At 43.3% G+C, this 12,621-nt stretch overlaps 1 protein-coding gene across 1 annotated transcript in view; it reads right to left on the reverse strand.

Moving 5' to 3' along the window:
* Positions 1–408: 408 nt before the first annotated feature.
* LOC115119801 (protein Shroom2-like) overlaps positions 409–12,621 on the reverse strand; it is a 122,367-nt gene continuing 110,154 nt past the window's right edge. The window contains 2 exon segments of the mRNA XM_065009376.1: positions 409–6,993; positions 11,922–12,194. Coding sequence (XP_064865448.1) covers positions 6,721–6,993; positions 11,922–12,194 — 546 coding nt within the window. The 3' untranslated portion in view covers positions 409–6,720.

Genomic DNA, 12,621 nt, shown 5'->3' on the forward strand with positions numbered 1-12,621 from the left:
CCTCCCGATTGCTCCGTTTGGCCTGGGGGTCAGCTCTAGGAAGAGTCTTGGTGGTTCCAAACTTCTTCCATTTAAGAATGATGGAGGTCACTGTGTTCTTGGGGACCTTCAATGCTCCAGACATTGGCTGGTACCCTCCCCCAGATCTTATATAGACAGGTGGGTGCCGAAATAAGGGATTTCGTTTTTAAATTATTATTAAAACATTTCAAATAACGTTTTTGCTTTGTCATTTTGGGGTATTGTTTGTAGATTGATGAGGGCAAATAATTATTTAATACATTTTAGAATTAGGCTGTAACGCAATTAATGTGCTGAATACTTTCCGAATGCACTGTACATAAAGCTTGATTTGATGTCTTTAACATGATCAGTGTTGATGACACCCCACACACAAACACACCCACGTTCAGTTCAGCAGACTTTTTATTTGATATAAAGCAGCACATCTGATAGACAGACAGTGTAGCAGTGTGTATAGAGCGATGTAACACTCATTTAGTTTACCTTTGGGAAATGCCCTGAGCCCTGATCGTGGCTATGCTGTCCATGATATCACACTCCTTCAAACCTTTTGCGAGGTAGAAGCAGGAAGTAATGGTCACCTAATAAAACACCTGATGAACTACTACAGATGAGTAAAGGACATCTCAGCCACATCAGATGTGGACTAGTCCTTGCTAAATCTGTCTTTATCATTGTTGAACAAAGTGCTCCTTGAATATAGCAGGAAGCATTGATTCCTTATATAAGTGATGCAACTCTGTAGTGTTCTTCTGTCTTCACAAGGTGTCAATAAGCTTAATGCTTCTCAATATAAAAATAAAGTCTGCTCCAGGACAGAGAATCTAGATGAGGAAACAGCATGAAACATCACATCAAAAGGCTGCTAGTTTGACAAAACAACATCAGAACAAAAGGCTGCTAGTTTTACAAAACATCACATCAAAAGGCTGCTAGTTTTACAAGACAACATTAGAACAAAAGGCTGCTAGTTTTACAAAACATCAGAACAAAAGGCTGCTAGTTTTACAAAACATCAGAACAAAAGGCTGCTAGTTTTACAAAACAACATCAGAACAAAAGGCTGCTAGTTTTACAAAACAACATCAGAACAAAAGGCTGCTAGTTTTACAAAACAACATCAGAACAAAAGGCTGCTAGTTTTACAAAACAACATCAGAACAAAAGGCTGCTAGTTTTACAAAACATCAGAACAAAAGGCTGCTAGTTTTACAAAACAACATCAGAACAAAAGGCTGCTAGTTTTACAAGACAACATCAGAACAAAAGGCTGCTAGTTTTACAAGACAACATCAGAACAAAAGGCTGCTAGTTTAAAAAAAAGAGCAACACCCTTATTTCACTGAAATATCAGGCCAGTCTTTTGGATTATTTGACATGAATAGGATAATAGAATTACAGTCATGTTAATTATATATTGCGCTTTGCAAAGTGGAGGTATAAAGCGTAGTTGATAAATGCAGTATTGACGAAAGACAGAAACTAAAATCAGTTGAGAATAAAACACTGTTCTACCCTACTCCTCTGTACATAATCAAAATGCTACAATAAATTACTAAATAAAACAGTCAATTATTCTTGAACATAATACAGTGCCATGGGAACAGAGCAACAGACTCTCAGTAGTCTATAGGAGGTGGTTTATCCCAGACTGTTACATCATGGTTCATGGCAGTACAGTCCTGTGTTCAATAAATGTGCTCACACACACATATATATACATATATACATACAGTACCAGTCAACAGTTTGGACACCTACTCATTCCAGGGTTTTTCTTTATTTTGTACTATTTTCTACATTGTAGAATAATACTGAAGACATCAAAATGATGAAATTACACATATGGAATCATGTAGTAACCAAAAACATATCAAAATATATTTTATATTTGAGATTCTTCAAAGTAGCCACCCTTTCCCTTGATCACATTGCCATCCGTTCTGTCACCAAAGCCCCATATACTACCCACCACTGCGACCTGTATGCTCTCGTTGGCTGGCCCTCGCTAAATATTTGTTGCCAAACCCACTGGCTCCAGGTCATCTAGAAGTCTTTGCTAGGTAAAGCTCCGCCTTATCTCAGCTCACTGGTCACCATAGCAGCACGCGCTCCAGCAGGTATATCTCACTGGTCATCCCCAAAGCCAACACCTTCTTTGGCCGCCTTTCCTTCCACTTCTCTGCTGCCAATGACTGGAACGAACTGCAAAAATCACTGAAGCTGGAGACTCATATCTCCCTCTCACTAACTTTAAGCATCAGCTGTCAGAGCAGCTCACAGATCACTGTACCTGTAAATAGCCCATCTGTAAACAGCCCATCCGTAAAAGCCCATCTGTAAATAGCCCATCTGTAAACAGCCCATCTGTAAATAGACCATCTGTAAATAGCCCATCTGTAAATAGCCCATCTGTAAACAGCCCATCCGTAAATAGCCCATCTGTACATAGCCCATCTGTACACAGCCCATCTGTAAATAGCCCATCCGTAAATAGCCCATCTGTACATAGCCCATCTGTAAATAGGCCATCTGTACACAGCCCATCTGTAAATAGCCCATCCGTAAATAGCCCATCTGTACATAGCCCATCTGTAAATAGCCCATCTGTAAACAGCCCATCCGTAAATAGCCCATCCGTAAATAGCCCATCCAACTACCTCATCCCCATATTGTTATTAAAAAAATGTATTTTGCTCCTTTGCACCACAGTATCTCTACTTGCACATCACTCCAGTGTTTAATTTCTATATTGTAATTACTTCGCCACTATGGCCTATTTATTGCCTTACCTCCATTATCCTACCTCATTTGCACACACTGTGTATAGACTTATTCTGTTGTATTATTGACTGTATGTTTATTTATTCCATGTGTAACTGTGTTGTTTGTGTCACACTGCTTTACTTTATCTTGGCCAGGTCACAGTTGTAAATGAGAACTTGTTCTCAACTAGCCTACCTGGTTAAATAAATGTGAAATAAATAAAACATGAAATAAAATCACAGCTTGCTTTATATTCTCTTGGCATTCTCTCAACCAGCTTCAGCTGGAATGCTTTTCCAACAGTCTTGAAGGAGTTCCCACATATGCTGAGCACTTGTTGGATGCTTTTCCTTCACTCTGCGGTCCAACTCTTCCCAAACCATCTCAATTGGGTTGAGGTCGGGTGATTGTAGAGGCCAAGTCATCTGATGCAGCACTCCATCACTCTCCTTCTTGGTCAAATAGCTCTTACACAGCCTGGAGGTGTGTTGGGTCATTGTCCTGTTGAAAAACAAATTATAGTCCCACTAAGCGCAAACCAGATGGGATGGTGTTTCACTGCAGAATGCTGTGTTAGCCACGCTGGTTAAGTGTGCCTTGAATTCTAAGTAAATTAAAGGCAGTGTCATCAGCAAAGCACCCCCACACCTCCTCCTCCAGGCTTCACGGTGGGAACCACACATGCAGAGATCATCCGTTCACCTACTCTGCTTCTCACAAAGACACAGCGGTTGGAACCAACAATCTCAAATTAGAACACATCAGACCAAAGGACAGATTTTCACCGGTCTAATGTGCATTGCTCCTGTTTCTTGGCCCAAACAAGTCTCTTCTTCTTATTGGTGTCCTTTAGTAGTGGTTTCTTTGCAGCAATTCAACCATGAAAACCTGATTCACACAGTCTCCTCTGAACAGTTGATGTTGAGATGTGTCTGTTACTTGAACTCTGTGAAGCATTTATTTGGGCTGCAATTTCTGAGGCTGGTAACTCTAATAAATGTATTCTCTTCCTTTCCTGTGGAGATCCTCATGTTTTATCACAGTGCTTTATGGTTTTTGCGACGGCACTTCAAGAAACTTTCAAAGATCTTAATTTTACAGATGGACTGACCATGTCTTAAAGTAATGATGGACTGTCATTTCTTTACTTATTTGAGCTGTTCTTGCCATAATATGGACGTTTTACCAAATAGGGCTATCTCCTGTATACCACCCCTACCTTGTCACAACACAACTGATTGGCTCAAAACACATTAAAGAAGGAAAGAAATTCCACAAATTAACAAGGCACACCTGTTAATTGAAATGCATTCCAGGTGACTACCTCATGAAGCTGGTTGAGAATGCCATGAGTGTGCAAAGCCTCATCAAGGCAAAGGGTGGCTATTTTGAGGAATCTCAAATATAAAATATATTTAGATTTTTTAAGCACTTTTTTGGTTGTTACATGATTCCATATGTGTTATTTCATAGTTTTGATGTCTTCACTATTATTCTAGTGTAGAAAATAGTACAAATAAAGAAATGAGGAATGAGTAGATATGTCCAAACTTTTGACTGGTACTGCACACACACACATGCACACACACTGCATTCGGAAAGTATTCAGGCCCCTCCCCTTTTCCACAATTTGTTAAGTTACAGCCTAATTCTAAAATGGATTAAATAAAACAAAATCCTCAATCTACACACAATACCCCATAATGACATCACAATACCCCATAATGACATCACAATACCCCATAATGACATCACAATACCCCATAATGACATCACAATACCCCATAATGACAAAGCAAAAACAGGTGTTTAGAAATGTTTGCTAATTTATAGAAAAAAATAAAAAACAAAGTATTTAGACCCTTTGCTATGAGACTCACAATTGAGCTCAGGTGCATCCTGTTTCCATTGATCATCCCCTTGAGATGTTTCTACAACTTGATTGGAAAGGCACACATCTGTCTATATAAGGTCCCACAGTTGACAGTGCATGTCAGAGCAAAAACCAAGCCATGAGGTCGAATGAATTGTCCGTAGTGCTCCGAGACAGGATTGTGTCATGGGTACAGATCTGGGGAAGGGTACCAAAATATTTCTGCAGCATTGAAGATCGCCAAGAACACATTGACCACCATCATTCTTAAATTGAAGAAGTTTGGAACCACCAAGACTCTTCCTAGAGCTGTCCGTCTGGCCAAACTGAGCAATCGGGGGAGAAGGGCCTTGGTCAGGAAGGTGACCAAGAACCCAATGGTCACTCGGACAGAGCTCCAGAGTTCCTCTGTGGAAAGGGGAAAACCTTACAGTAAGACAACCATCTCTGCAGCACTCCACCAATCAGGCCTTTATGGTAGAGTGGCCAGAAAGAAGCCACTCCTCAGTAAAAAGCATTTCGCTACACTCGCATTAACATCTGCTAACCATGTGCATGTGACAAATACAATTTGATTTGATAGTACTAAGTAAAAGGTCTGAATACTTATGTAAATGTGATATTTCAGTACTTTTTTTTAAATACATTTGCAAAATTTTCAAAAATAAGTTTTTCACTTTGTCATTATGGGGTATTATGTGTAGATTGAGGAGGTGAAAAAACAATTGAATACATTTTAGAATAAGGTTGTAACATAACAACATGTGGAAAAAGTCAAGCGGTCTGAACACATTCGGAATTTTTATTTTGTATTTTTAATTAACCTTCAAATGAATTACAATGACGGCCTAGCCCGGCCAAACGACGCTGGGCCGATTGTGCACCGCCCGAATGCACCGTATATATATATATATATATGAGCAAAAATATAAACGCAACATGTAAAGTGTTGATCCCATGTTCAAGAGCTTAAATAAAATATCCCAGAAATGTTCAAAACGCACAAAAAGCTTACATCTCTCCAATTTTGTGCACAAATTTGTTTACATCCCTGTTAGTGAGCATTTCTCCTTTGTCAAGATAATCCATCCACCTGACAGGTGTGGCATATCAAGAAGCTGATTAAACAGCATGATCATTACACAGGTGCACCTTGTGCTGGGGACATTAAAAAGGCCACTCTAAATGTGCAGTTTTGTCTCACAACACAATGCCACAGATGTCTCAAGTTTTGAGGGATTGTGCAATTGGCATGCTGACTGCAGGAATGTCCAACAGAGCTGTTACCAAAGAATTTACTATTAATTTCTCTACCATACTGCTGTCGTTTTACAGAATTTGACAGTGCGTCCAACAGGCCTCACAACCGCAGACCACGGCCATGCCAGTTTAGGACCTCCACATCCAGCTTCTTCACCTGCGGGATTGTCCGAGACCAGCCACCTGGACAGCTGATGAAACTGAAGAGTATTTCTGCCTGTAATAAAGCCCTTTTGTGGAGAAAAACGAATTAAGATTGGCTAGGCCTGGCTCCCCAGTGGGTGGGCCTATGCCCTCCCTTGGCTGTGCCCCTGCCCAGTCATGTGAAATCCATAGATTCTGACGTAATGAATTTATTTCAATTGACTGATTTCCTTATATGAATTGTAACTCAGTAACATCATTGAAATTGTTTCATGTTGGGTTTATTTGTATTATTATTTGTTTATTTATTTAACCTTTATTTAACATTTTTTGTGTGTATATATATATATATATTAACAGATACATGTTATATATATATATATATATATATATATATATATGTTCTGGTGGGGCTCCATTAGACTCAGATCAGTGTTGAGATACTGAGGAGGAAACGTCAACTAAACATTACAACCCCTACAGCCTGGAGCTCTGTTCTTTGCTGCCATCTAGTGGGGTACTGCTGCTCCTCTCTGCTGCCCCTTAGTGGCCATAGGGTTCCACTGCAGTGAGGCCAGAGTGGTCAGGTCCATCATACACAGTTTGAGAAGTCATGTGCGTTTGGAGCCATTCTCTGATCCAGGGGTCAGGGGTTACAGGCTCATCCTCTGCTCTAGCGGCAGGCTGTCCATCAGACACTTGAGCTGCTCCTCTCCCAGTTTAATCTTGTCCTCTAGTTTGCGCTGCTCAATAATGAGGGCAGACTTCATCTTGACAAAGTGTTGGTAGTCGGTCAGGCTCTCCTCTGGGAGGTAGGAAGCCAGGATGTTGTAGACCACTCTTTCCCGGCGGTCCAGGTTCTCCTTCAGCTCCTTGGCATCCTCATGCTGCTGGATCAACAGCTTCCTCTTGTCTGTCAGGGTTCTCTGTGGAAGGGAGGGGGGCATAACATGTATCTGTTAATGAAGTAGAGCTGGGAGAGGAGATAGCTCTACTTCATTAACAGATACATGTTATCTCCCCTCTCAGCTCTACTTCATTAACAGATACGTGTTGAGAGGGGAGATAACATGTATCTGTTAATGAAGTAGAGCTGAGGGGGAGATAACATGTATCTGTTAATGAAGTAGAGCTGAGAGGGGAGATAACATGTATCTGTTAATGACGTAGAGCTGGGAGAGGAGATAACATGTATCTGTTAATGAAGTAGAGCTGAGAAGGGAGATAACATGTATCTGTTAATGACGTAGAGCTGAGAGAGGAGATAACATGTATCTGTTAATGAAGTAGAGCTGAGAGGGGAGATAACATGTATCTGTTAATGAAGTAGAGCTGAGAGGGGAGATAACATGTATCTGTTAATGAAGTAGAGCTGAGAGGGGAGATAACATGTATCTGTTAATGAAGTAGAGCTGAGAGGGGAGATAACATGTATCTGTTAATGAAGTAGAGCTGAGAGGGGAGATAACATGTATATGTTAATGAAGTAGAGCTGAGAGGGGAGATAACATGTATCTGACAGACAAAATGAGAAAAAAACTAATCCAGAAAACCACATTTGTAGGATTTTTAATGAATTTATTTTCAAATTATGGTGGAAAATAAGTATTTGGTCACCTACCAACATAGCAATATTTCTGGCTCTCACAGACCTGTAACTTCTTCTTTAAGAGCATCCTCTGTCCTCCACTTGTTACCTGTATTAATGGCACCTGTTTGAACTTGTTATCAGTATAAAAGACACCTGTCCACAACCTCAAACAGTCACACTCCAAACTCCACTATGGCCAAGACCAAAGAGTTGTCAAAGGACACCAGAAACAAAATTGTAGACCTGCACCAGGCTGGGGAGACTGAATCTGCAATAGGTAAGCAGCTTGGTTTGAAGAAATCAACTGTGGGAGCAATTATTAGGAAATGGAAGACATACAAGACCACTGATAATCTCCCTCGATCTGGGGCTCCACGCAAGATCTCACCCCGTGGGGTCAAAATGATCACAAGAACGGTGAGCAAAAATCCCAGAACCACACGGGGGGACCTAGTGAATGACCTGCAGAGAGCTGGGACCAAAGTAACAAAGCCTACCATCAGTAACACACTACGCCGCCAGAGACTCAAATCCTGCAGTGCCAGACGTGTCCCCCTGCTTAAGCCGGTACATGTCCAGGCCCGTCTGAAGTTTGCTAGAGAGCATTTGGATGATCCAGAAAAGATTGGGAGAATGTCATATGGTCAGATGAAACCAAAATATAACTTTTTGGTAAAAACTCAACTCGTCGTGTTTGGAGGACAAAGAATGCTGAGTTGCATCCAAAGAACACCATACCTACTGTGAAGCATGGGGGTGGAAACATCATGCTTTGGGGCTGTTTTTCTGCAAAGGGACCAGGACGACTGATCTATGTAAAGGAAAGAATGAATGGGGCCATGTATCGTGAGATTTTGAATGAAAACCTCCTTCCATCAGCAAGGGCATTGAAGATGAAACGTGGCTGGGTCTTTCAGCATGACAATGATCCCAAACACACCGCCCGGGCAACGAAGGAGTGGCTTCGTAAGAAACATTTCAAGGTCCTGGAGTGGCCTAGCCAGTCTCCAGATCTCAACCCCATAGAAAATCTTTGGAGGGAGATGAAAGTCTGTGTTGCCCAGCAACAGCCCCAAAACATCACTGCTCTAGAGGAGATCTGCATGGAGGAATGGGCCAAAATACCAGCAACAGTGTGTGAAAACCTTGTGAAGACTTACAGAAAACATTTGACCTCTGTCATTGCCAACAAAGGGTATATAACAAAGTATTGAGATAAACTTTTGTTATTGACCAAATATTTATTTTCCACCATAATTTGCAAATAAATTCATTAAATATCCTACAATGTGATATTCTGGATTTTTTTTCTCATTTTGTTTGTCATAGTTGAAGTGTACCTATGATGAAAATTACAGGCCTCTCTCATCTTTTTAAGTGGGAGAATTTGCACAATTGGTGGCTGACTAAATACTTTTTTGCCCCACTGTATCTGCTCATGAAGTAAAGCCGGGAGGGGAGATAACATGTACACTATATATACAAAAGTATATGGACACCCCTTCAAATTAGTGGATTCGGTTATTTCAGCCTCACCCATTGCTGACAGGTATATCAAATCGGGCACACAGCCATTTATTCTCCAAAGACAAACACTGGCAGTAGAATGGTCTTACTGAAGAGATCAGTGACTTTCAACGTGGCACTCAGTGACTTTCAACGTGGCACTCAGTGACTTTCCAACAAGTCAGTTCGTCAAATTTCTGCCCTGCTAGAACTGCTCCGGTCAACTCTAAGGGCTGTTATTGTGAAGTAGAAATGTCTAGGAGCAACAACAGCTCAGCCGCGAAGTGGTAGGCCACAAAAGCTCACAGACCGGGACTGCTGAGTGCTGAAGCGTGTAGCACGTAAAAATCGTCTGTCCTCGGTTGCAACACTCACTATTGAGTTCCAAACAGCCTCTGGAAGCAACGTCAGAACAAGAACCTTTCGTCGGGAGCTTCATGAAATAGGTTTCCATGGCCGAGCAGCAGCAGCACACAAGCCTAAGATCACCATGCGCGTTGCCAAGCGACGGCTGGAGTGGTGTAAAGCTCACCGTCATTGGACTCTGGAGCGATGAATCACGCTTCATCATCTGGCAGTCCGATGGACTAATCTGGGTTTGGCGGATGCCAGGAGAACGCTACCTGCCCAAATGCATAGTGCCAACTGTAAAGTTTGGTGAAGGTGGAATAAAGATCTGGGGCTGTTTTTCATGGTTCGGGCTAGGCCCCTTAGTTCCAGTGAAGGGAAATCTTAACTTCTTGGATATAGGGGGCGCTATTTTAATTTTTGGATGAAAAACGTTCCTGTTTTAAACAAGATATTTTGTCACGAAAAGATGCTCGACTATGCATATAATTGACAGCTTTGGAAAGAAAACACTCTGACCTTTCCAAAACTGCAAAGATATTGTCTGTGAGTGCCACAGAACTGATGTTACAGAAAAAACCCAGATAAAAATACAATCAGGAAGTGCCGCATTTTTTGAAACCGCCTCATGGCAATGACTCCTTATATGGCTGTGGAGGAGCTAGGAGTCAGCTTACCGTTTCCACGTTTTCCCCAAGGTGTCTGCAGCATTGTGATGTATTTGTAGGCATATCATTGGAAGATTGACCATAAGACACTACATCTACCAGGTGGTCGCTTGGTGTCCTCCGTTGCAATTATCGCGTAATCTCCAGCTGCAGTATTTTTCCGTTTGCCTCGGATGAGAAACCGACTGCCAGGAATGATTTTTCATCGAATAGATATGTGAAAAACACCTTGAGGATTGATTCTAAACAACGTTTGCCATGTTTCTGTCGATATTATGGAACTAATTTGGAAAAAAGTTTGGCGTTGTGTTGATTTTATTTGAATGCTTTTCTTGTTTTTGTGAAAATGTTGCCTGCTGAATGTTAGCCTAGCATAGCATTAAGCCTATCAATACTCTTACACAAATGCTTGTGTAGCTTTGGTTAAAGCATATTTTGAAAATCTGAGATGACAGTGTTGTTAACAAAAGGCTAAGCTTGTGTTTCAATATATTTATTTCATTTAATTTGTGATTTTCATGAATAGGAAACATTGCGTTATGGTAATGAGCTTGAGGCTATGATTATGCTCCCGGATACGGGATTGCTCGACGCTAGAGGTTAAAGCTACAGCATACAAGTACATTCTAGACGATTCTGTGCTTCCAACTTCGTGGCAACAGTTTGGGGAAAGCCATTTCCTGTTTCAGCATGACAATGCCCCCGCGCAGGAAGCCTGGTCCGTACAGAAATAGTTTGTCGAGATTGGTGTGGAAGAACTTAACTGGCCTGCACAGAGCCCTGATCTCCACCAGCTCTAACTCACCCTCTCCTCTCCCCAGCTCTAACCCACCCTCTCCCCTCCCCAACTCTAACCCACCCTCTCCCCAGCTCTAACCCACCCTCCCCAGCTCTAAACCACCCTCTCCCCTCCCCAACTCTAACCCCCCACAATTCTACCCCCCGCAACTCTAACCCACTCTCTCCCTCCCCAGCTCTAACCCACCCTCTCCCTCCCCAACTCTAACCCACCCTCTCCCCTCCCCAACTCTAGCCCACCCTCTCCCCTCCCCAACTCTAGCCCACCCTCTCCTCCCCAACTCTAGCCCACCCTCTCCTCTCCCCAACTCTAACCCACCCTCTCCCCAACTCTAACCCACCCTCTCTCCAACTCTGACCCACCCTCTCCAACTCTAACCCACCCTCTCCAACTCTAACCCACCCTCTCCAACTCTAACCCACCCTCTCCAACTCTAACCCACCCTCTCCAACTCTAACCCACCCTCTCCAACTCTAACTCACCCTCTCCAACTCTAACCCACCCTCCGCCTAACTCTAACCCACCCTCTCCTCTCCCCAACTCTAACCCACCCTCTCCCCAACTCTAACCCACCCTCTCCCCAACTCTAACCCACCCTCTCCTCTCCCCAGCTCTAACCCACCCTCTCCCCAACTCTAACCCACCCTCTCCCCAACTCTAACCCACCCTCTCCCCAACTCTAACCCACCCTCTCCCCAACTCTAACCCACCCTCTCCTCAACTCTAACCCACCCTCTCCCCAACTCTAACCCACCCTCTCCTCTCCCCAACTCTTAACCCACCCTCCCCAACTCTTAACCCACCCTCTCCCTTCCCCAACTCTAACCCACCTCTCCTCTCAAATTAACCTCCTCAACTCTAACTCATAATTTCCTCCCCCTCATCTCTCCCCTCCCCAGCTCTAACCCACCCTCTCCTCTTCTCTCCCCAACTCTAACTCACCCTCTCCTCAGGTGATGTACCATCCTCCAGGCTGTTGAGGGCGTTCTCCACTCTGGCCAGGCGTCCGGACAGGGACAGCAGCAGGCTGACCACTTTGTCCAGGTCTCCTATGAACATCCTGAACTTGTCCAGCTGGTTTGGCATACAGACCTGCTGCACCGTGGCCTCCACCTCCTCTCCTAGGGCGTTGTTATCACGGACATCCTCCTGAAGACTCTCCCTGGCCTCACGCAGTACCTGCAGCTTCCTGCTGAGAGAGTCCACCAGCTCCTGCTGCAGGACGAGAGGGAGAGGGTTAGAGGTCAGAGGTTAGGATCCTGACCTCACGCAGCACCTGCAGCTTCCTGCTGAGAGAGTCCACCAGCTCCTGCTGCAGGACGAGAGGGAGAGGGTTAGAGGTCAGAGGTTAGGATCCTGACCTCACGCAGCACCTGCAGCTTCCTGCTGAGAGAGTCCACCAGCTCCTGCTACAGGACGAGAGGGTTAGAGGTCAGAGGTTAGGATCCTGACCTCACGCAGCACCTACAGCTTCCTGCTGAGAGTCCATGAGCTCCTAGGAGGAGAGGGTTAGAGGTCAGAATCAGAGAATGGTTAGGGACAAAGTGGCAGTCAAGGGTGAAATAATCTCTAATCTCATTCAGAACCACTATACTATTTAATTAGATTTAACCTGTATTTAAACAGGGAGTCACATTGAGAT

Source organism: Oncorhynchus nerka, linkage group LG24, assembly GCF_034236695.1.
Source record: "Oncorhynchus nerka isolate Pitt River linkage group LG24, Oner_Uvic_2.0, whole genome shotgun sequence".
Lineage (NCBI taxonomy): Eukaryota > Metazoa > Chordata > Actinopteri > Salmoniformes > Salmonidae > Oncorhynchus > Oncorhynchus nerka.